Consider the following 21,702-nt stretch of genomic DNA (forward strand, 5'->3'; position numbering starts at 1 on the left):
CAATTTACCACGCCCTCCAGCTGACAGATTTTTAAAGTTTCTTGTTGTATTTTTGTGTGCGCATTGTGTGCGCATTCAGTACCAAGAAAAATTCCTTGTGTGTTTAATAAAGCTCTTTCTGATTCTGATATTAATAGTCTCGAACTTATTTATTCTACAAATAAAATTAAATATGAATTGTCTTAGCAGTTGTGCTTTTTTGATTTTAGTTCTTAAAATCCCCTCCAGTTTAGCTAACAGCTACACATTCAACACCTCATATGGTGAATAGCATACATAGATTTTTAAACATTGTATGAACAGCTACATGTTCTAAATTTAAAAAAGTTCCAATATGAAACTAAAACAGTAGAATTTGTATAACTTGGGCTTTTGTCCCATTTGGTGGCATTTGCCCCGCCATTAAGTTCTGACATTGATGCACAGCTTTCTAATGTTTCATTAATGGCATCAGCTCTTCTCTATCTTTTATTAGTAGAGGCAAGGATAAAAGGATAGACACAATATATCTTCCGCATATTGATGTAAAGATCCCTTTTTTGTGTGCATGGCAATAGCAATGATCATCAAAAGGTGATTTATGACGTTACAACATAGCCAAAATAAAGAATATCACAACACTAACAGCTCCAGACATAACCACATTAAAAGTGAGCAAAAATGAATAGACAGAAGCTTTTTATTGACAGGAACAAAAACTCAAAATGGCAAACACATGAGTCACAAAAACCGGTTTAGAATATTAAGCAAGTTTCACAATTGTACTGGAAATTAACACAGCCTTTTATAGTTTATTGAAAGGATTCAGTTTCGTCTTGATGTAGAAAGCAGTGTAACTCTGATCAGGGAAAATTTCAATGAATTTCAGGAGTGTCTACAGTTCTATTAGCTCTTCATCCTTCTCTTGTGTAAAGAGGAACGACACAGTTTCCAGAATAAACTCCAAGATTTTCCTCCAGTTGGTCACATACCAGATCTTATACAGGAAATCTCCTAAGAGTACCAGTACGAAGAGTGCAAGAAGACTCAGGAAGATCCGATCGACATGGTAGAGCACCTTCTCTTTGAATGTGCGCTGTTCCCATGGCACTGCGGCCCGAGCCTCACTATATCGGCCAAAATGGAGAAGGGCTTCCTCTTCATTGTTTATCTCCTGTGTCTCCACCTCCACAGCTCCGTCACCTTCTGCCATCCTGCTTAATGCTCTCCAAAAGTCAAGCCTTTGTAAATTGCTTTTGTAATGTAATTTTCAACTTGTGGAGACAGGTCTCTTCTCAGCACGTGCTCTTTTGTTGGTTTTCCCTGAGTGCAGCTGAAGAATAAAGCCTGAAGTAATTGAATTGGCAGCAGCTTAATTAGTTTTCAGTCTTTCTTTAATACCTTAAGTTTGAGAAAATACAAAAGATGTACCACTTAAATGAACTGAATGAAACTAATTAGCTGTAGCCATTTTAATATAGTTGGTTCATTTCCATGGTCCTCGTCAAGGCTGCTGTGTGTGTCTGACTGAATACGGCAGGCTGATTATGAACTCACACCTCACTAAGGAGATCACTGGGACTTAGCAACACTCAGCACTTTTCAAAATCCTACAGTAACAGATGGCAGATATGTGGGATAGTGCTACAAGATGCCAACAAAAGGCCATCTAACATTATTTCCTTTTAAAAAGAATGTTTCTGTAGAAAGAAAGTGTAAATAGTCAAATTCTGTAATTTAAACATCATGTGATTTACTGCACATTGAACAACACTTTTTCTATACTCATTTTAACTGCATTTAATCCACATTTAGGGACAAATTAATAAATTTATTGAGCATATTACAGAAACCGTTTATTCTTTCTGCCTAAGAGTGGCCATAACTGTTTGAATACTTACAAGTTCACATGCAAATAATATAAAGATGGGTATATTATTTGTGTTACACAAAAAAGCCAATTTTGAAGTCAGTCTTCAGATTATGAGACACCTGACTGGAGATGGTCCTCACTGCAGAACACAAGATCCTAAACCTACCCATCTCCACCCCCTGGATCTAAACCTACCCATCTCCACCCCCTGGATCTGGATCTAAACCTACCCATCTCCACCTCTTGGATCTGGATCCAACTCCTCCCACTTTCCATATCCCTTAACCTACCCGTCTCCGCCCCTTGATCTAAACCTACCCATCTCCACCCCCTGGATCTGGATCCAACTCCTCCCACTTTTCATATCCCTTAACCTACCCGACTCCGCCCCCTAGACCTCAAGTGTTCTGCAGTGAGGGGCTACTGCCTGACTGTGCTAACAAAGTTTGAGCAGCACCACAAAAACCTGAGCATTGTACAGTGCATAAGCGATTGGTGTTTCTCAAAAGGAAGGCTGAATTTCTCACCTGCCACGTCATCAAACGTAGCTGAAGGCCATCTCAATCGAAAGTATCCTTGAAGGCAGCCTTCCTTTCGAGTCCTTCATTAGGCCTATTTTGAAGGATGCATTGGATGTATCCTTCGCGACCTTAAATGACCCACAATCCTTTGCAAAATAAACTGACGGAAAACGAGTCCGTACTGAACTTGTCTGAGTTTATTATGAAATGTAAGACAAAAATGTTATTGGACACAAAAGTATAGATGGTATGTTTTGTTTTGCGGTAAATTAATTATTAATTATAATTAATGTTATGAAGCGACAAGAATACTTTGTGTGCAAAATAAAGACAAAAATAGCTTTATCAATTTTAACTATTGTCATACACAGTTGACGTAATGAACGCAGTGCAGGCTTCTGTGTTTACGTCCAAACGCCGACTCTTCTCGTCGCTTCATAACAATAAGTTTGAACCACTGTAGTCACGTTGACTAATTTAACGACGTCTTTAATACCTTTCTGGACCTCAAAATGTGCAATGACGTCGCTGCCTATATGGTTCAGATACCCTTGGATTTCATCAAAAACATCTTAATTTGTGTTCCGAAGATGAACGAAGGTTCAGTAGACTACTTCATGACAGAAATTTCATTTTTGCGTGAACTAACCCTTGAAGGTCAAAGCATGTCTGTCCAATACTTGTATTAACATGATTTAAATTAGCAACAAGCTAGAATGACATTTATTTATCATATGAACGGTAAAGTTCTTCACAATATTTTATTGAATTATCTTGAATCAATTGATTATTTTTTAATAATCAATTACAATTTAAACAATTAAATAAGTTTTATTTTATTTTAAAATTGTATTTAAATTATAGGATTTATTTTTAATTAACTATAATGTAGGTGTCACTAAACACTTTTGCTTTTATTATTCCTGACAGCTATGATAATTAGGATCAAAGAGGAAATGTAAGAATTAAAACCAACATTATTCCTGTAAGGTGTGCAATTATTTAAAAAACAATGGATTATTAATAAGTGTTGCTAAAAATAAGTAAAGCAAAGGTGTACCACCAACTGCTAATAATAATTCAATCAATAAACAAATCAGTTTTTCTTAGACCAAATGATGAATCACAAATTTAACATGGACATACATTTAAAACTTTATGCTAGCAGACTATGAGCTCATGGTGGATGTTTAAAACTCAGATAAAACAATATTAATATCAAAATGTCCAGATTTTTTAATGTAAAATAATATCTGGGATATATTCACCCATTATAATAGAGAATGAAATGTTAAAAGATTGATTATGAGATAAAAAATGAAGGATTTAGAGCTCCAAACTCAACTACACAGCAGTAACAAATGTACACAAACCATCATGTAGCACCAATCAAAACAAAGAAAACCCAGGATCTGTCTCAGATATTTTTTATTTTTCTGCATAAAAATGCACAAAATGTGACAGTTAATTTGCTTCACATGGGCTTCGGAGGAGCTCTGGGAGGAGCACCCTGCAGGAAAAAAGGAGAAAAGAAAATGCTGAGATCCACATAAAACTCCAATTAACAACACTACAAAATAAGCATTGGAACTCTACTAACATACTGCAGCTATTACTTTAACTTAATGGAGTAATAAAGATTAGGCAGCTACAGAATTTCAAGGTACTTACGCCAGGCCTGAAGCGGGGAGGTGGTGTTCGGTCCTTGCGGGCCTCCCGGGATCTGTTTCTCACCACCTTGCTGTGGATGGCACAGCTAACACAGTAATGCAGCTTCACGTAGAGCTTCGGCAATACATATGCTACAAAAGGAAGAGCGGAAAACAGAAAACCAGCATTTTAATCTGCAATATCACATACTAATGAGACTTGGTCAATGTTTTGGTTGTTAAAGCAGTCACTTACAGTCAAACACACTAGCTTCTGAGATGTCCCTCACAGCAGCAGCCTCCACAATGTTCCTGATGACAAACTTCTTGATGGCCTTGTCCTTGGGAACACAGCGGGCACAGTTGGTGCAGCGGATGGGCTGGACATGGCCACGGCCCTTCTTTGCACGTCCGTTGTTCCTTCTCTTCTTAGTCTGTCATTAAGAAATTTAAATACTTCAATAATTAAAATAGTATTGGACAAAATTCAATTAAACATCCTATACCTTCTGACTAGTGAATTTCCATATAATAATAATAATAATAATTATACAAATTCTTTCTACTTTAATTTCTTGCTATACATGCATATATACACAAAATATTATAATGATTATATAAAATACTAATAAATAATATATTTTCTCTCTTTGTCTCTATATAAGGATTAATCTATTTTATTTATAAGAAGAAAACTATGTAGTGTTATTTTTCATTTGATTTCAGTTTCTGCACTTTGTACTGTTGTATTTATTTGCACTATTGCTAATTTGCATATTTGTTCTTATTGTATTACTGACTGTATGGTTCTCTCTAATAATGTTTGAAATTTATATTAGTCTAGTTCATTAGTTAGTTGCTCTTTAGACCTTATTTTTGTTCATGGTATTCAGCTGCAACAGAATGTTTTGCAAAAAGAAATATATTTGACTCCCCCCCCCCACCCCCCCTCCCCTCCCCTCCATTACTATAGTAACCACATACATACCTAAAAAATTTGTGTTTAATATTTTACTTAACTTTTGTACATTTTAAAATCGTGATTTCCTGATATTTCCAGGTTTTCCATTATTATGGTATGATCTGCATATTTCCAAAAAAACCGACATACAAAAGTGGCGATCTTTCTCGCACCAATCAAAATCAATTATTGGAAAAAAAATGTACGAAAAATTATCCAAGTGTCAATCTACCCTTAATTTTATATTAGCTTATAACTCCTGTTCTGCATTCATCAGTAGTTAGATCCGCATCAATCTTCATGTCAGCTCAGTTTACACCAAAGTACTGACAGGCTGCACCGTCTTGATATATACGCAACATATCGACAATAACACAAGTAGAATCAGTACATCGAAGATTTAATGGCTATAATAAGCATTAAATGCCAATATTTTGCTTTATATATACACACAATACCAGGCCTGTCCATGCCGCGTGCTACTGAAGAAGCAGCCACATGCTAGCCATCATCAGAAACTTCTTACTAAAAACTGTCTAATAGTCTGATATAGTGGCCCGTTTGTAATCAAATCACATACGTTACTAACTATACTCGGTGATCACATAGTTTCCTTGACTATATAAAGGAGATTTCATATACTAAATCATATTCACGGATCAATCGCGAAAACTCAAGACTCACCATGTTAAACGGGAGGCAGGAAAGAGGACCGGAAAACGCTAACCGGAAGTAAAATCTTTCTCTGCTACACAACAAAAGTCTATTGACGAAAATACTGTTTCGATGTGATGCAAGGCTAGACATATTAACGTTTAATTGAGGTATACAATTTAAATATATACTTAAAATTTAAATATATTACTATATGACACAGGGGCTAATTTATTCCTAATAAGGAACTAGTTTAAAGGGGAAGGATACGCGTTAGTGGCGCATGTAGAGCTGTGGAGTGTCTGATGGCGAAGGCAGCGTAAAAGTCATGTAATAACTGTCATAAAGGAGACAGACTAATCATCCTTAAAGGGTTTGTTCACCCAAAAAAAGAAAATTCTGTTATTAATTACTCCCCCTCATGTCGTTCCAAACCCGTAAGACTTTCGTTCATCTTCAGAACACAAATGAAGATATTTTTAATGAAATCTGAGAGCTTTCTGTCCCTCCATAAGGAGCAACGCAATTTACACATTCAAGGTCCAGAACGATAGGAAAGGCATCATTTAACACTCATGTGACCTCAATTTTATGAAGCCACGCAAGTTCTTTGTTTGCACAAAAAAGCATAATTGAACAAAGGTCTTACAGATGTGGAACAACATGAGGGAGAGTAATTGACAGAATTTTTTTGGAGCGTGAACTAATCCTTTAATTATGTATACACAATATTAAAAAAAAAAAATACTTTTATTATAATATAATCATGCTAAAAGGTGTATTATGCACAGCATAATGCTCTATTAAATGTATAAAACTATATTAAATGTAATACCATTATTATAATAGACTTTTGTAAAAACAGAGAAATGATTTCACAATAATTGTAATTGCATAGCAAATATGTTGACTTATGCACACATGCTCCTTATTAATCTGAAAAGTGCTCTCAAGAATCACTAGACTTGGTGAGTTTTAACTGAATCGTCTTCAAAATAAAGGGCACAACTGAGAAATTATTTCAAATTTATATTATTTTAATTAACGAATACTAAAAATAACAATACATAAATTGTATTTAAAAGAGATGCACAGAAAATTACAAATGCTGTAACCTGAAAGGTTAGGATATAAAATCTTTGAACATGATACATTGAGAAGTATACAATGAGGGGGAAATTAAATCAAATCTTGTATCTTAATATTGTAACATTATGAGAGAACTAGTGGATCAGTACATATGCAGACAGATGAAGTGGTTTCGTTGACATATCAGTGATGTCAGTGCCTCAGTAAATCAAACAGGAGAATTTATTGGGGAAAATATAACAATCTAACAAAATATAAATTCTATGAACATATGAAAAAAAAGAAGAAACAAACAAAAAGGACACACAGCCACACACAGATGCATGCACACAAACACACATGGGAACACAAGGGTAACAACTTCGCCCATTATACAATTCCAAACCAAACATCGCCACAGGAAAGAGAAAAAAAAAAAAAAAGACTGGCCTTGAATCCTGTAGAGATCATCAATAAAATCATATTTGATCACAGGCTGTATTTCAGAACTAGACTAAAACCTTTAAAAAAAACAAAAAAAACCCAATTCCATATACACAATCCATAAACATATTCCATATACACATCTGTGAGAATAACACACTGGATCCGAGCACCACTTGAGTTTGGTCAAGAAAGTTGCCTTATTAAAAAAAAAAAAAAAAAAAAAAATCAGAACTACTGATTTATCATGATTCATCCAGTCCAGCAGATTTAATATTATTTATATATATATAAAAAAAGGACCTGCAATTTTCTTTCCATTGAACTCTTAATGATTAGTAAAGTGCTCTTGGCAAGGTTTGCCCTTACATGCTGATGTGGGTCCGGTCCCCCAATTTAAATATATAAACCATTAAAACAAGCATAACCGATCAGCAGCCACAAGCAAGTTAACCGATGCCAAGAGCAGCATAACCATGAAACGGATGGTCCGTCATATCAACTTCAAGCACATAGTAGCTTATTTACTTTAAAGCAAATTTGGGAATTGTCAGAGGAACTATGGCGTGCTTTGATTAACTAGTGCAAATGCAACTAAACAGTGTGCTTGCTTTGATGTTTTCCACAGACAACCAAGCAGCGCCCTCTGCAGGTCAGCTCATTTAACCAATCGAGTGTTTAACGAACATCATTAATGTCTTACTGTAATTCTAAAGACTGGACAAGTCTGAATTTTGCTTGTACAGTGTCTAAATGTTGTCTAGTGGCTATAAAGGTTGCTTGGAAAGCATTGGTTTACTCCTGACACCCCTCTAAAATACTGGCCCCTTTTAATTATAAAACGGCGAGGTATAAAAACGCTCTCCACCAATCAGGGAAGACGAAGAGGTTACATACAACTGGATCTCACTCAAAACACACAGAAAAACACGTACATTAAAATATCAGTATTGAAAGACAAGAGCAAATTCTTGCAAGCTACAAAAGGATTGAGCAAGAAGAGGGAGGTTTTCGGCTCCCGAGCTGCAATAACTCGCTTGTTTGCGGTTTCTAATCGCCGTTTCCCACAACAATGCAGGTGCACTCTGAGGGTCAGGTAAATAGGAGGTTAATAAATGCAGCAAAATTTCACTTTCGCTCAGCTCGATACCATTTTGCGGCACTGCAGCTTAAAAAAAAAAAATCTGAATATCAGGTCTCCCTGAGTTAGTAGCACTTCACTGTGTCAGTCTGCTTATGTCTTCTTAGTCCTTTTTGTTTTAAGAAATCCACAAGAAAAGGAAATGGAGAAAAAAAAAAAGAAGTCTTACAAATGTACAGTTAGCTTTGGAGGGGCAGCTGGTAGCATCTGAACGGTTTTGAGAAGAAACACAATCCGCCTTTAAGATGCGTCTTGTGTCTCCAAATACTTTCTGCTGCCACAAAGGTGCAAACGAAATCTTGCACTATTTAAAGAGGTGAGATGGTTGTTCTGTGTTTTAAGGTGTATGTGTGTGTGTGTGTGTTTGTGTGCTGGAGGAAGAGGCTTAAAATGACGTTTGCAAGTGAGAAGTTGCATGGGCCTCATGTATGAAAATACATGTATTTTGCATTCATTTTTAATAGCTTGACAAGGCAATCTCAATTTCATCATCTAAATGGCAAAAACCACTGTGGAAAATAATTTTTCATGGCTGTATCAGTTGTATTACCATAAATACGCATACATTTGCATATTTTAAGAATCCAATTTTAAATTTAGCTACAAATAAGTAGAATTTGTTTTATAAATGAGGCCCATTTTGTGTTTAAATCAGAAAATGCATAATGTATGCATTTACAGTCATATGTGGAGCATATTAGGCGAGGATAAGGATACATTGTGTGTGTGAAGGTCTTGGTCAGTAGTTCCTATTTGTAAACACTTGTCTGTGAATCCATTTAGTGTTGTTCCTGCTGGTGCTTGTTCACATGTGCGGATAGAGCTAAAGGTGCTAAATGAGCGCTGCCGTGTCCATGACGTTTCTGTTAGGATCCAGTGTGGCAAAGAACCGCACGTCCCTGTCCTTGTCCATCCTCAGTTCGGACAGAGCCTCTTCTAGCTCATCTGAATAAGCGCTGCCTGGGTCCTTGAAGTATGCTGAGATCAGAGCAGACACATAGATGGTGATCAGAACTGATGTCTAAACTGTGACACTTACATAGAAAAATATTTTATCTTTTGTGCTATTAATAGTGAAAGTTTATTAGTTAAATAATATACCAAAAAGAGGTTAATATAAAACAAAAACAAAACCAAATTCAATGGATTTTACATCACTGCCTGGCAAAACTACACTTGACAACTAGTACTTTGGACATTATCTTTCTAGAAAGCATGTCATTGGACAAAAATAAGTCTTCACCTCATACAGGATATTACTCGTTAATATTTTTGCTCCATTTTCCAGGCAGAGAAAATTTTAATTTAATTTTAACCCTTGGAGGGTCTAATAAAGGAGGCACGAGTCTTTGTCATCATCCTGTGTTGCACGCATCTTCTAATATCTACTGTAAATTGTGAGTTTAATTTAATTTTAACCCTTGAAGGGTCTAATAAAAGAGACACAAGTCTTTGTTAACATCCTGTGATGCATGCATCTTCTAACATGTCTGTAAATTGTGTGCGTTTGCCTCTTACGTTTTTCCAACACGCTCTGTCGTAACGCCTTGGCCACTAGTACGCGTACGTTGGGCACAGGATCTGATGAGAGGCTGAGCAGACTGGGTAGAAGGTGCTGTGCAAACTGGTCCATGGGCATGCAGTCCTCCTCCACTATTGCCTAAATGAAAACAAAGGAAATGTCTCAATCACTCACACATTGTTTAGATTTTGCCTGATGCATATTGTACTCAAAAAAGAGCAGGTTTTAAATAAATAAATTATAATTTAAATAAATTAAATTGCACACTAGTCTGTTATTGTGGCATCTTGATTTTAAATGTATCCATCCCACATCATGAAAAATTAACAGCAGCAAAAATATGACAATAAAAGAAGTGAAGAAATAGTGTATTAATGTACAGATGGTGTGACTGTAAATCTTTTGGATAATGCTGTATGAAACTACAATTTGATTTACCTGGCAAATGAATGCAAACGCCTGACGTCCGACCCATTTGGGACAGTGGCAGAATCTCATAATGAGCTCATTAATGTAATTCAGACCCAGGTCATGAGCTTCACAGGAATAAAACTTCTGCAGGATCACCACCACCTATAAACATTCACAAGACAAAAATTAAAGAACACTAGAGTAGAGTTTTCATGCTTGAATGTTCAAAAAACACATAGTTTTTCACATATTTCACATAGTTGAAGCACCTCTCTTCCTAATCTGTCAGTAACACTCTGTTTAGTTCCTGTCTCTATGAAGCCTCTCCTTCCGAAAAGCGCAATGTGCTCTGATGGGGCTGGACCAGTGCGCTGTGATTGGTCAACCGTTTTGAGTGTGCTTGGGAAATGTTACACCCCTTACCATAACCATGAGTTTCAACACACTACAATGCAACTCAACCAGGCCTCATCCCTTTTTTGCATATGCCTTCAGTGGGAATTATTTAAATGAGGAATATTGTGATGTGATCGTTCCCGGAAGAAAATTCAAGACTACAATTGAGGCATTTCAGGGAGTTCAGAAACAGTGCGCACTGATATAGAGAAAAACTCCCTTTGGAGTGACTTTGTGCTTTGTAGCTTTACAGACCTTTTTCATACTCAAACAGCCAGCATTACACACTAAAAAAATTGAAAATGTAAAAAAAGCATAATAGGTCCTTTTTAAAACTTTCAGCATGACATCCAAGACAGATGTTAATACCTATGAGCTGAGGTTTAAAACCAATGGAGTTGCTAAAAGCAGAACACAGACTCAAACAATACAGTAAAAGGCATTGTAATGTTGCGCTATTTTTGGAAACAAGCTGAAGGGAACTTGACTCACCAGTTTATAGGAGATCCACCGCACTTCAGACACTTTGTCAGAGCAAAGGTTAAGTGCAATCTGTCTGAGGTAGTCATAGACGTCGTTGTGACTGTACAACTCAATGATCATGATGAGCTGTCTAAATACACAGACACAGACAAATGGCACAAGAGTGAGATCACACTTAAGTGCTTCAAAAAAAAAAAAAAAAAAAAAAAAACACTCTGAAAAACACTGAATAAAGCATGTAACAAAGCAATACGTACTCAGCTAGCTCATAGCGGAATCTCCAATTTCGGCTGTTGTCCGTCACCATGAACTCCTGCAGCTGATACAGATACTCCCGACGCTTCTCAGCATGAAGAAGCTACAACAGAGGAAACAAAGATTTGTTGATGCCAGTGTTGATAGGGACATTGACTAAAAAAAAAAAAACTTAAATATTGCTGAAATATAAAGCTAAAATAAAATAAAAATATATAAATATTAGAAAAAAAAAAAAAAAAGAAAAAAAAAGTAAACAAACGAGAATTAGAAATGTTAAATTAGAAATGTTGCCTTGGCAAATAACTGAAATAAATACATTTAAGTTGAAGTTCTAAATTCATAAAACTAAAACTGAAAGTAAATCCATATAGAAATATATATAAATAAAAGCCAATTTAATTATAAACAAAATAAATATATATATATAAAAACTTAATACTAAAATAACACTTGTTGGGGCAGCCATGACATGCTCATAAAATTTAACTTTTTGAAATGCATTTAAAAAATCAGCAAACTTAAAAATAGAACTAAAACAAAATGGGGAAATGAAACACAAATTCTCTCAATTTAGAATTCTCAAAAAAAGCATTTTTTTCCCATATGGGCAATTCACTTTTTAAAGCTCTTTGCATAAGCTACACATATTTTCTCAGTTAAAGAAATTTCATATTCTCACCTTCAAGAAATCATACAGGTGTTTGAGGACTCCTATCCGCACCTCATCCAGATCTTTGAGGAAGCCATTAAATATGGGCACCAGGTCAGCCGCGGTCAGCTGATCCCCCAGAATCACTGCCAACTCATGGATAGAGAATGCAAGTGTCCGTCGCACCTTCCACTGGAACACATACAAAGTTAATTCATTTGACAAATGCAAAACACACCCACAGTACCAAAGCTACTGCATCTATACCTCATATATTACATATTTACAAAACAGAGACAATTATAATCCATTACAATATGGTACAGCGAAAATATTGTTTTATTAATAATAAGTAAATATATAGTATATAATATAACATATGTTATATATTTATAAATATATAAGGTTATGTAACAATTATAAAGTGAAATGTGTTACAGTACTGTACTAACATTTGACATTTTGACAGTTTTGTTAAACTTTGGTTTTCCAACAAATACCATGATGAGTAATGCATATTAAGAGGAGGTTTTACCTGTACGTCTGTAGCGAGGGTCTCATACGTGTCTTTGAGGCAGTGCCAGTTTTGTCTGCCCAGCGTTAGGGCAACACCTGGCAAGCTGAATGCACAGTGTTTGGCAATCTCAGTGTCCACGGTCTGAGCTCGAGCGGGGTCTGTCATGGACAGATACTGATCCAGCAACTGCTGTGGAATTACATTCTGAGAAGACAGAAAGAATGAGCGTCAGGAAACTTCACAGAGTTAATAAACTAGTTTGATCAGTCAAGTTTAGTCTGTTTATTTATAAAAAGAGTTTCTTTGTACATTTGATGTGGTTTTCATTAATGACTGTAACTGAACAAGGTTTGTGGTCTGTACAAATACTTTTTAGAATTAAGGCCAATGTAAAGCTAGGAGATTTTAAAATGGTAAAACATCTTGCATTCCCTAAGCAGTATTTTACCTGGACTTTAGACTTCTCCTCTTCGCATGTTTTAATTGTGTCAGAGTCTTTGACTTCCTCCACATTTTCTATTAGGTCTGACTCCTGTATGCACACACACACACACACACACACACACAATTGCATGTATAATGAACTCTACTGTAGAGTTACTGTGCCACAGCACTTCCTTCTAATGACATTTGCATTAACAGGTTTACATAAAAATACAGAAGTCGATTTGCCATGACATGTCAAACAGTGGCAGCAGCATCAAAACCATTTAAAAAAACAACAACATTATTCTCCTTTTATAATTATTATGACCTCATGTTAATTGACAGATTACATGGAATAATGGTATTTTCCAGCCTCAATGAAGATTCTTAATTTGGAGGCTTTACTCTGGGAATGATATAAAATTAATATGGACAACAACAACAATATTAATAGTAATATTTTTTCTTCTTCTTATAAAATAATTATTTAAAAAATTTTTTAATTTTTTTAATTATTTAATTATTTAAATAAAAATAATAATGTTATAATTATAACATTAAAAAATGACCTATTACATTAAATTCCTGTAATAATAATAATTTCATTTTTTAAAATGTTATAATTTATTTATTATTATTATTATTATTAATATTATGATTGTCAAAAGTTGAAATATTTGGTAACGCTTTATTTTAGTGTCCTTGTTACTATAGTAATAACTATAAATTATGCATAATTACATGCAAGTAACCCTAGACCAAACCTTAATCCTAACCCTACAGTAAGTACATGTAGTTAAGTAATGTTACTCAGTACTTAAATGTATAATTACACTGAAACAGGGACACCTTACAATAAAGTGTAACCAAATATTTTAATGAAATTAACTACATGAACCAACATTATTATTATTATTAATATTATATAATACAATATATAAATTATAATGGCAACATTTTAAAAAAGTAAAGTATTATAACATCAATTATTTGTAATAATACTTTTCAATGTAATAAATCATTTTTTTTACATGTTATAATTGTGAAATGGCTAAAATGACTTTTATTCACTATAAAGTCATCCTCTCACCTCACTGCTTTGTTCAGAGTCATCTACCAGCACAGGTGAAGTGGAGGGCGAGTCTGAGATCTGTGCGTCTGTCAGTGAGAGTTCACTCATGGCACTGAGCTCATCAGACGTCGGGGAGTCTGTGGAACCGTTACACTCTGACACAGACTCATCGCCATCTTCTGTTTGACTCTCTAGTTGGGCAGCTTTCAGCGCAGCGGACAACACCTTCACTTGAGCTGCAAGTGGAAAGCAAACGGGGGAATGAAGAACTACAATTCCCTACTCGTTAAAGAGCAAAAGAACATGAGCTCTTTTCACAATCACCTTGAACATCAGGATCATCTAGGTGCGGCTGAAGACAATCTAAAACTTTCTGGATCTGGGAGCTGGTGGCTGGTCCTTGTGCATCTAAACTTGGCACATTCTCTTTCCCCTCACTTTCTGTCTCTCTCATGGTCTCTTCTTTTTCTTCTATCACCACATCTCTTTTCTCCACTTGCAGTAGCTGCAGGTCTTGGGTAATGTCAGGTAGCGGGGGTCTCCAGAAGTTGAAGGAGTTGAACATTGTGCAGTCATCCATCTGCTGGTGGAATGAAGGGGTTAAGCTTTCAGGCTGGCTCTGGCTGGTGCTATCAGAGGAGTGGCCATGTGGAGGATGTGATGCTGAAACCGCTGTGTGTGAGGTGGATTGTAGCTGCTCTGAACGGGGCTGAATGAGACTGTCTGAAGAACCATCAATGGAGGCATTGCGGCTGTTACTCAAACTGCTGGTGGTCACTTCCTGTCTGTGGCTACAAAGACAGGAGGGGTTAATTCAGAATTTATTCAGTCATTTTGTTTTGTAAATAAGTTTCAGTATAAAGAAGTAACTAAGAACTACACTACTGTTCAAAGGTTTGTGGTCTGTAAGATTTTTTTAAATGTTTTTGAAAAAAAAAAAAAAAAAAAAAAAAACCTCACCAAGGCTGCATTTATTTGATCAAAAGTACAGTAAAAACAGTGATATTGCTTTGTAAAATTGTCAAAGCTGAATTTTCAGCGTCTTTAGTCACATGATCCTTCAGAAATCATTCTAATATGCTGTTCTTATTATTACCAATGTTGAAAACAGTTGTGCCGCTTAGTGTTTTTGTAGAAACCGTGATCATTTTTTTCAGGATTCTTGCATGAATGGTTCAAAAGAAATGCATTTGTGCGAAATAGATTTTTTTTTGTAACAATGTGAATCTCTACTGTCACTTTTGATCAATTTAATGCATCCTTGCTAAATAAAAGTATTAATTTCTTTAAAAATAAATCACACTGACCCAAAACATTTGAACGCTAGTGTACGTAACTATTTTAAGAACTTAGAAATGGTCCAATAGGGTCAGGTGATCCCAAAACAAGCCTAATAATACAGGGCTTCCAGTTAAGTTTGATAATCAACTACAACAACTAGCTGATTACAAAATATGTAGTTTTCCCCACAATCAGAATCATAGTGAAGAAACCATGCGCGTTTACCTCTCTGAGGAGATCTTCGGTATCTCGCGGAGGGTTCCATCCTCACAGAAATGCAATCCTGTGATAGAAGGGTTGGCAAACGTGGAGATGAAACGACCTAGAGACTGGAACGCAGCCTGGCGTACCTGAAAAGGAGAAAAAGAAAAAAGAAAAAAAAGAAAGAAGTTCACTTCCCTTAAAAAAAAAAAAAAAAAAAAAAAAAAAAAAAACAGACCCATTCATCCTCTAAACCTCTTTGTCCAGATCTAATTTCTAAAATTTAATAAAGATTGTCTAACATAAGTGGAAAACAGAAAGTCAGAAATCTCACAGGTCCAAAGTCCTACTCTGCATAGTTGCATACTAAACATCAAATAACCATGTTTACTTTCAGAGAGGACAGAAATTAGATGCTGAGTCACAGCATGTTGGAACACAGTGTTAGTGTGTGTGTGTGTGTGTGTGTGTGTGTGTGTGTCTTTGTTCTTACCCAGCGTGACTGGTCACTAATGAGGTTGATGAACAAGGGGGATAATTTAGTACGTCGCACCTCTGGAGAAGTGCAATTTGAAACAACCATGAAGCATTCAGCACAGGCTTTCCGAATACCCCACAGACTGTCTGAGCACAGGTCGAAAAACTTAGGCATCTGAGGTCAGGACAAAGAGAGAGTGCTGGTTAACACATTTGACTCAACACAAAGGCTAAAACTTTAAAGCTTTTCTGAGATTAAGGATGGTTTTTTTGGGTCTAGCACTCAGATATAATTAAACATTCATTTTGGCCCACTGTGACTGCAGTATTGTCATAAATACAAGCACAAAAGGAAAGCTGCAGAGAGGTCTCACCAGTAGTTTCTCTGTGGCTTCCTGGCCAACAATAGAACAGAACTCGCCAAAGTTCGCTGCACAGACCTGGCGGTGAGAGAAAAAAAAAAAAAAAAAAAAAAAAAGAGAGTTTAGACATTTGCAATAAGGTCACATTCAGTCTTCTGTTATGTTGTAAGCAGAAGCTTGTTGCAACTCAAGCAGCATTGCTTTTTGCCAACCCAGCACGAGTTTCAAAAGTAGATTAACATTCTTCACAACTTTTTCTACACAATGTAGGCCAAAGCTTCATTGCTGCAGTTATTTGAATGACAAATCAGTCACAAACACATACAACTTTAAGCAGCATTGTTTTGATGAGCTTGTTTCGACAGAGTACAACCTTATTGTGTCAAGGCTCTTTGTTTATAGAAGCCATCTCTGTCCATTGGGTTCTCAGGATTGTTACTTATTTGTGTCATGATACTGATAATAATCATGCATGGATTTGGTATTTTCACACATTTTTAAAAGAGAAATATATTGAAGTACACTACAGTTCAAAAGTTTTGGTCAGTAAGACTTTTTTTGTTTTTAAGAAATACTTTTATTCAGTAATGATGCATTAAATTGTTAAAACAGTAAAGAATCCTGAAAAAAAAAAAAAAAAAAAAAAATGTATCATGGTTTTACTGTACTTTACATCAAATAAATGCAGCCTCAGTGAGCATAAGAGACTTCTTACACACACACAAAAAAAAAAAAAATTGACCACAAACTTTCCAATGATAGAGTATATTAAGAACAAATTATAAAGTGGCATCTCCAAACAAAAGCTGCAAATGCGTTTGGTTTTTTAAACTAACTTCAAGTGGAAAAAAAAAAAAAAAAATACTATGGTAGTCAATATCTCCGTTTGAGTACAGCAGAACAAAGAGTCCTTCAAAAAATTATAGAACATTTTGAGAGTTTTACCTTGCGGACTTGAAATAGTCTGACGTCACTGCAGAGTTCACAAAAGCGCAGCAATAAAAGGTGTTGCACCGTGTCTTTAGTCAACATGGTCACCAGCTTGCACATTATCTGCAAAAAAACATTATCCACCATCAACACAAAGATCAAAGCATGAAAGTTCGTCCCCAACACCACAAAACAATTAGCACAGTAACACAGTATCATGCAGACAGTATACAGATAAGCATTCCATCACAGATGGAATGAAGTTACGACAGGAAATAAAACACGTTTCTATCTCTTCAGTCCTATGAAAGCTCATGGTTTACATATTTTTACGATGAGTATTATCCACTGCCAGTAATCAGCATGGCATTCTCTTTAACACAAAGACCCACCGCTACAGCCTCGATCTTGTAGTCGTCATCACTGCTGGGTTCAGTGAGCTCCAGAAGCACAGGGCAGACCTTTCCCTCCATATCTGCCTTACTCATCAGACCCTGTTCAAGTAACACCAGCAAAGCAGCCTGGCTCGTCTTTCGCACCTAAGGGAAAAGCACAGACAAAACCGACTCAATGGATTGTCTGCACGACTAATCGCTTAGTTAGTGTAAAGGAAACCCTGAATAATAAGGCTTTAGGCATTTTTCCAATACTAATTAGATGCATTCCTTAATGATACCACCCTTTAATATGAAAATAACACATATTTAACAAGACTAAATAAATACTACACACAATTATCTCAGACTTCGTTAAAATAACGGAAGCCAATAAATTATGCATAATAATGGGAACTTTGCTCAAGCGATCTGCTAACTGTGGTGAAACTGACTGTTAAAGGATGTGAATTTATTACAACAGAGGTGGCTTTGTTGGTAGTAAAGAGTAAATTATAAAATGGGATGAATTTACACACACATCTCTAAAGTAAAAGTAAAAGTTAAAGCACAGCATGCTGTCAGCAGCCAAAACCTTCTCTGGTAAATTGCATTATTAAAAACTTCCTCTTTAAAGCACTTCCAATAAAAAAAATATTAAAGCTTAAATGTTTATTGTTATTTTATTAATGAGTAAATACATTTTAAACAATTAAAAATATGATTTTTGAATAAATTTTTTTTATACATGTATTTACTGGTGCTCACAAGTCACCAGGTGGGACCACCTTGACCCATCCCTACTCAAAAGCCATGATGTTTGTCATTACTTCTATTCAGAAGAACAACCAGTTTTTCAAAGTAAAACTCACCTGGTTGTTAGGGTCTGTGAGATACCGGACCACAATGGGAACAAGGTACCGTGAGAAGGCTTCTGGGAAATTGGGGCGATTTTCATGGAGGAACATGGCAATGTTTGGTACCTGTTCCATCAGTTCTGCTCGCACTGTCGGTTCTGTAACATCACATTATATTTATGACATTACATACGGTTCTACCATACTAGACAAGTCAAATACAGGTAAAAGTCATACAAACCTCCATCCTCAGACATCCTGGCAACCGTTTCCATGACACTGATGAAGTCATTTTCATTATCACTGAACTCCCGGAGCACATCCAGCAAACCACGAGCCACAATTTGCCTGAAAATAAACATCATGCTATCAAACACACCATAATAGGCCACATGACATGAGCCTTCACAATTTAGAAGCAAAAATCTTTTTGAAAAAAAAAAAAAAAAAAATGACAGCTCTTTTTATAATCCTAGAATAATGTTATAACATTTCCAAGCCTAAGCCAAGTTCTTCTACCGTGACATGTTTGGCTCCTTACAAGTATTTCTGGCCCAAAATCGTATATCAGGTTCACTTTGAGCCCTTCAATTTTTTAACTTATTTTCCACAGTTGTACCATAAAAAGTTATTCTCATATTTTCGTATCAAATCTCACTTAAATTCAAGTGATAGGTACAAGAGGGACATCTTATACTACTCCTAAATAAACATTTAATATTGCATGACAGAGAAAAAAAAAAAAAAAAAATCCGTCTCACATAACATGCCTCAGTTTCAAACTGTAGATCACATGCTTTTTACGTCTCACCTGTTGAAGACGTTTTCACTGAAAGCATATTTCTCCAGCCGGCCCAGAGGGGTGAGATTATCCTGGCCTGAATCCAGGAATGCTGTTATCCGAATCCCATCACACTCTGAACCATAGTCATCGAATCCAACTGTAAGACAGATTCATACAGACAGTTAATGACTAAGTATAATTTAATGTCCAGTTTGTTGGTACAGCCTCATCAAATGTGAGATCTTTTATATTCAAACCTTTAAATGACAGAGAGAAATTCAGAGTGACAAAGAAGATCCAATGAAAAAGGAATTTGTTTAATAAAGAAATGATTTATTATACAGCAAGAACAGTTAAAGGGATTCCATTACATGCAGTCCACTTCTGCCAGCAAAGATCACACTGGTTACACTTCAACTATGTAGTGTACAAAAACCGGTAAAGATCTTAGAAGCATGACTTTAGCATGAATTTAAAATTTTACATTAAAAAAATGATATTTGGTTCATTAAGAGTTTTGTTGTGGATTTTTGTTTTGCTGTTGACAATTTCATGACAATTCTCTTACTGTGCACTAAATTTTCTATTCAAATCAGGATTAAGACAGTACACAGTATATTTATATATATATATGTGTGTGTGTGTGTGTGTGTGTGTGTGTGCATTACAATAGCATTTTGAGGTGAAAATGTGCTTAATTTGAATTGAAAATAACATCACAATTGCAAACGGTTAATAGTTCTAAAATGGACTTTACTAAAGGGAAAAAAAATCTTATTTTGGTTGTGTGGTGAAACATGACCTAGACATGTTCTTGAGGTTTTTTTTTTGGTTTTTTTTTATAAGATTCACCCAACCACACTGATAGAGAGATACTGATCTGTAAAGTTGCTGAAGAGTTCTGTATACTCACAGTCATCCAAATCATCATGACCGTCTTCAAAATATAAAGACAGACCTGGGGAAACACAAACAATAATGTTCAGATCACAGACTGACAACTCTACAGTAGATAAACTGACAGTTTCAAGCCATGCTACTGTCACACATGAAGCTGGGCTGTGCCTCACAACCTAGTCAGCTATCTAACTAGACTTGCATTTTTGGGCTTTTCAGTCTTAAGAACTCAAGCACAAAGGCAAAATATTGCTGTTTAGGTAGGCAGCTCACTAGGCTTTGACCAAAGTGATTTTGACACACAGCTTTGGCATTTATCGTAGTGTTAGCTTATCACACTAAAATGTCAACTCAGGTGACTACAACAAATAAACCGTTTACTAAGCGACTATGTCTGTCAAACACTTTTTATATTGTAGTCTGCAATAAAATACAAACAGGTCTTATGTTATGACACATATGCATTTCAAAAGGTGACCAGCTAACAAAACGTGTTATCCGGGAATCGACCCCGGTCAGGTTGGCTAACAAACTGACAGTCAAGCTCCTGTCAACTCAGCTATGGTATCTTCACTATTTACTTAAAAGTACAGTATATTTTCCACCATCAAGTATTTTAATACAACATATATTGTCTCGTTGGCCAAAAGTTCTTTATTACAGTACTTTTATAATATCCCAGTCTATCCTGCTAGCTCCACAACTCGCAACTAGTGTTAATCCACTTAAAATTTGACCAGGCTCATGGCCTTTGTTCTAAAATACATCAGAAATGTTCAAAAGGCATTTCGCGTCATTGCAGTCAATAACAATAACAGGGCCGATTCTCTTTAAACCGCCTCATAAAGCTTTAAATAAATGTACTAAAGCACGTTACCTGCCATCTTGATTTACAGCGGGGCTGTCACTCCACTTCCTCAAAAGATTTCCTGCTCTTATTTCAATCCCGGCATCTATATGAAGATCAAATACTTTAAAAACAGAGATAAACTCATCGAAACAAATCACTTTTACGCGCGAAAATATCGCAAATAATTGTATCGCTCAACCGAAAGCTCGATGAGAAAAAAATAAGACAATGTCGATCACGTGACTCGTCTAGCGACATCCGATTCGTCAATGAATTGTTCATATGAGTCGGATCTTTTGAATGAATCAGTTGAACCGGTTCACAAAACCGGACTGGTTCTTTCACGAATCGGACTGAAGAGGTCCGCGCTGTAATTTTTAAATCCAAAATTTTTTTTTATAAACCTTTTTTTATCAACTGAATCAGAGCAGCAACATAATTTCCAACACATTCATTCTCAGTGGCAATTCTCGATATGCACTTAGTTTTTATTCAAATTAGCATAAAGGCAGTACCTATTGGCAGTACAAGTATTACCATGACATATTGACATATAACGTAATTAATTTAAATTTAGTTTGTTGCCTATATATATGAGTGTGCTCTTAATAGTGTTCTTTATTGACCCAGCCATATTGATGGAGAAATATTAATCTGTAAAGTTG

General features: G+C 35.8%; 2 protein-coding genes across 2 annotated transcripts; both read right to left on the reverse strand.

Moving 5' to 3' along the window:
- Window positions 1-3,784: 3,784 nt before the first annotated feature.
- rps26l (ribosomal protein S26, like) lies at window positions 3,785-5,915 on the reverse strand. Its single transcript, XM_051897999.1, has 4 exons — window positions 5,668-5,915; window positions 4,279-4,456; window positions 4,045-4,175; window positions 3,785-3,883 (listed from the first exon to the last, which is right to left on the reverse strand). The coding sequence occupies exons 1-4, from the start codon at window positions 5,788-5,790 to the stop codon at window positions 3,848-3,850; spliced, it is 468 nt and encodes a 155-aa protein (XP_051753959.1). The 5' UTR covers window positions 5,791-5,915; the 3' UTR covers window positions 3,785-3,847.
- A 1,015-nt stretch (window positions 5,916-6,930) lies between these two features.
- ppp4r1l (protein phosphatase 4, regulatory subunit 1-like) lies at window positions 6,931-21,298 on the reverse strand. Its single transcript, XM_051898192.1, has 20 exons — window positions 21,065-21,298; window positions 20,204-20,248; window positions 19,318-19,447; window positions 18,748-18,854; window positions 18,522-18,664; window positions 17,668-17,814; window positions 17,291-17,398; window positions 16,358-16,423; window positions 16,000-16,158; window positions 15,531-15,655; window positions 14,349-14,815; window positions 14,043-14,260; window positions 12,975-13,058; window positions 12,545-12,730; window positions 12,040-12,201; window positions 11,360-11,460; window positions 11,112-11,232; window positions 10,251-10,385; window positions 9,809-9,950; window positions 6,931-9,268 (listed from the first exon to the last, which is right to left on the reverse strand). The coding sequence occupies exons 1-20, from the start codon at window positions 21,069-21,071 to the stop codon at window positions 9,123-9,125; spliced, it is 2,799 nt and encodes a 932-aa protein (XP_051754152.1). The 5' UTR covers window positions 21,072-21,298; the 3' UTR covers window positions 6,931-9,122.
- Between the last annotated feature and the right edge of the window lie 404 nt (window positions 21,299-21,702).

The sequence above is a fragment of the Ctenopharyngodon idella genome, chromosome 6 (genome assembly GCF_019924925.1).
Source record: "Ctenopharyngodon idella isolate HZGC_01 chromosome 6, HZGC01, whole genome shotgun sequence".
In the NCBI taxonomy this organism is placed as follows: Eukaryota; Metazoa; Chordata; class Actinopteri; order Cypriniformes; family Xenocyprididae; genus Ctenopharyngodon; species Ctenopharyngodon idella.

Bases quoted from the DNA above. Each gene is read 5' to 3' on its own strand.
- ppp4r1l (XM_051898192.1), bottom strand. The intron at 14,816-15,530 runs GTAAACGCGCAT...CTGTCTTTGTAG, and splicing joins CCGAAGATCTCCTCAGAGAG to CCACAGACAGGAAGTGACCA. The intron at 9,269-9,808 runs GTAAGAGGCAAA...CTCTGATCTCAG, and splicing joins ACAGAGCGTGTTGGAAAAAC to CATACTTCAAGGACCCAGGC.
- rps26l (XM_051897999.1), bottom strand. From the start codon at position 5,790: ATGTCTAGCCTTGCATCACATCGAAACAGTATTTTCGTCAATAGACTT. The intron at 4,176-4,278 runs GTAAGTGACTGC...TTCCTTTTGTAG, and splicing joins AGAAGCTAGTGTGTTTGACT to CATATGTATTGCCGAAGCTC. The intron at 3,884-4,044 runs GTAAGTACCTTG...TTTTTCCTGCAG, and splicing joins CTCCCCGCTTCAGGCCTGGC to GGTGCTCCTCCCAGAGCTCC.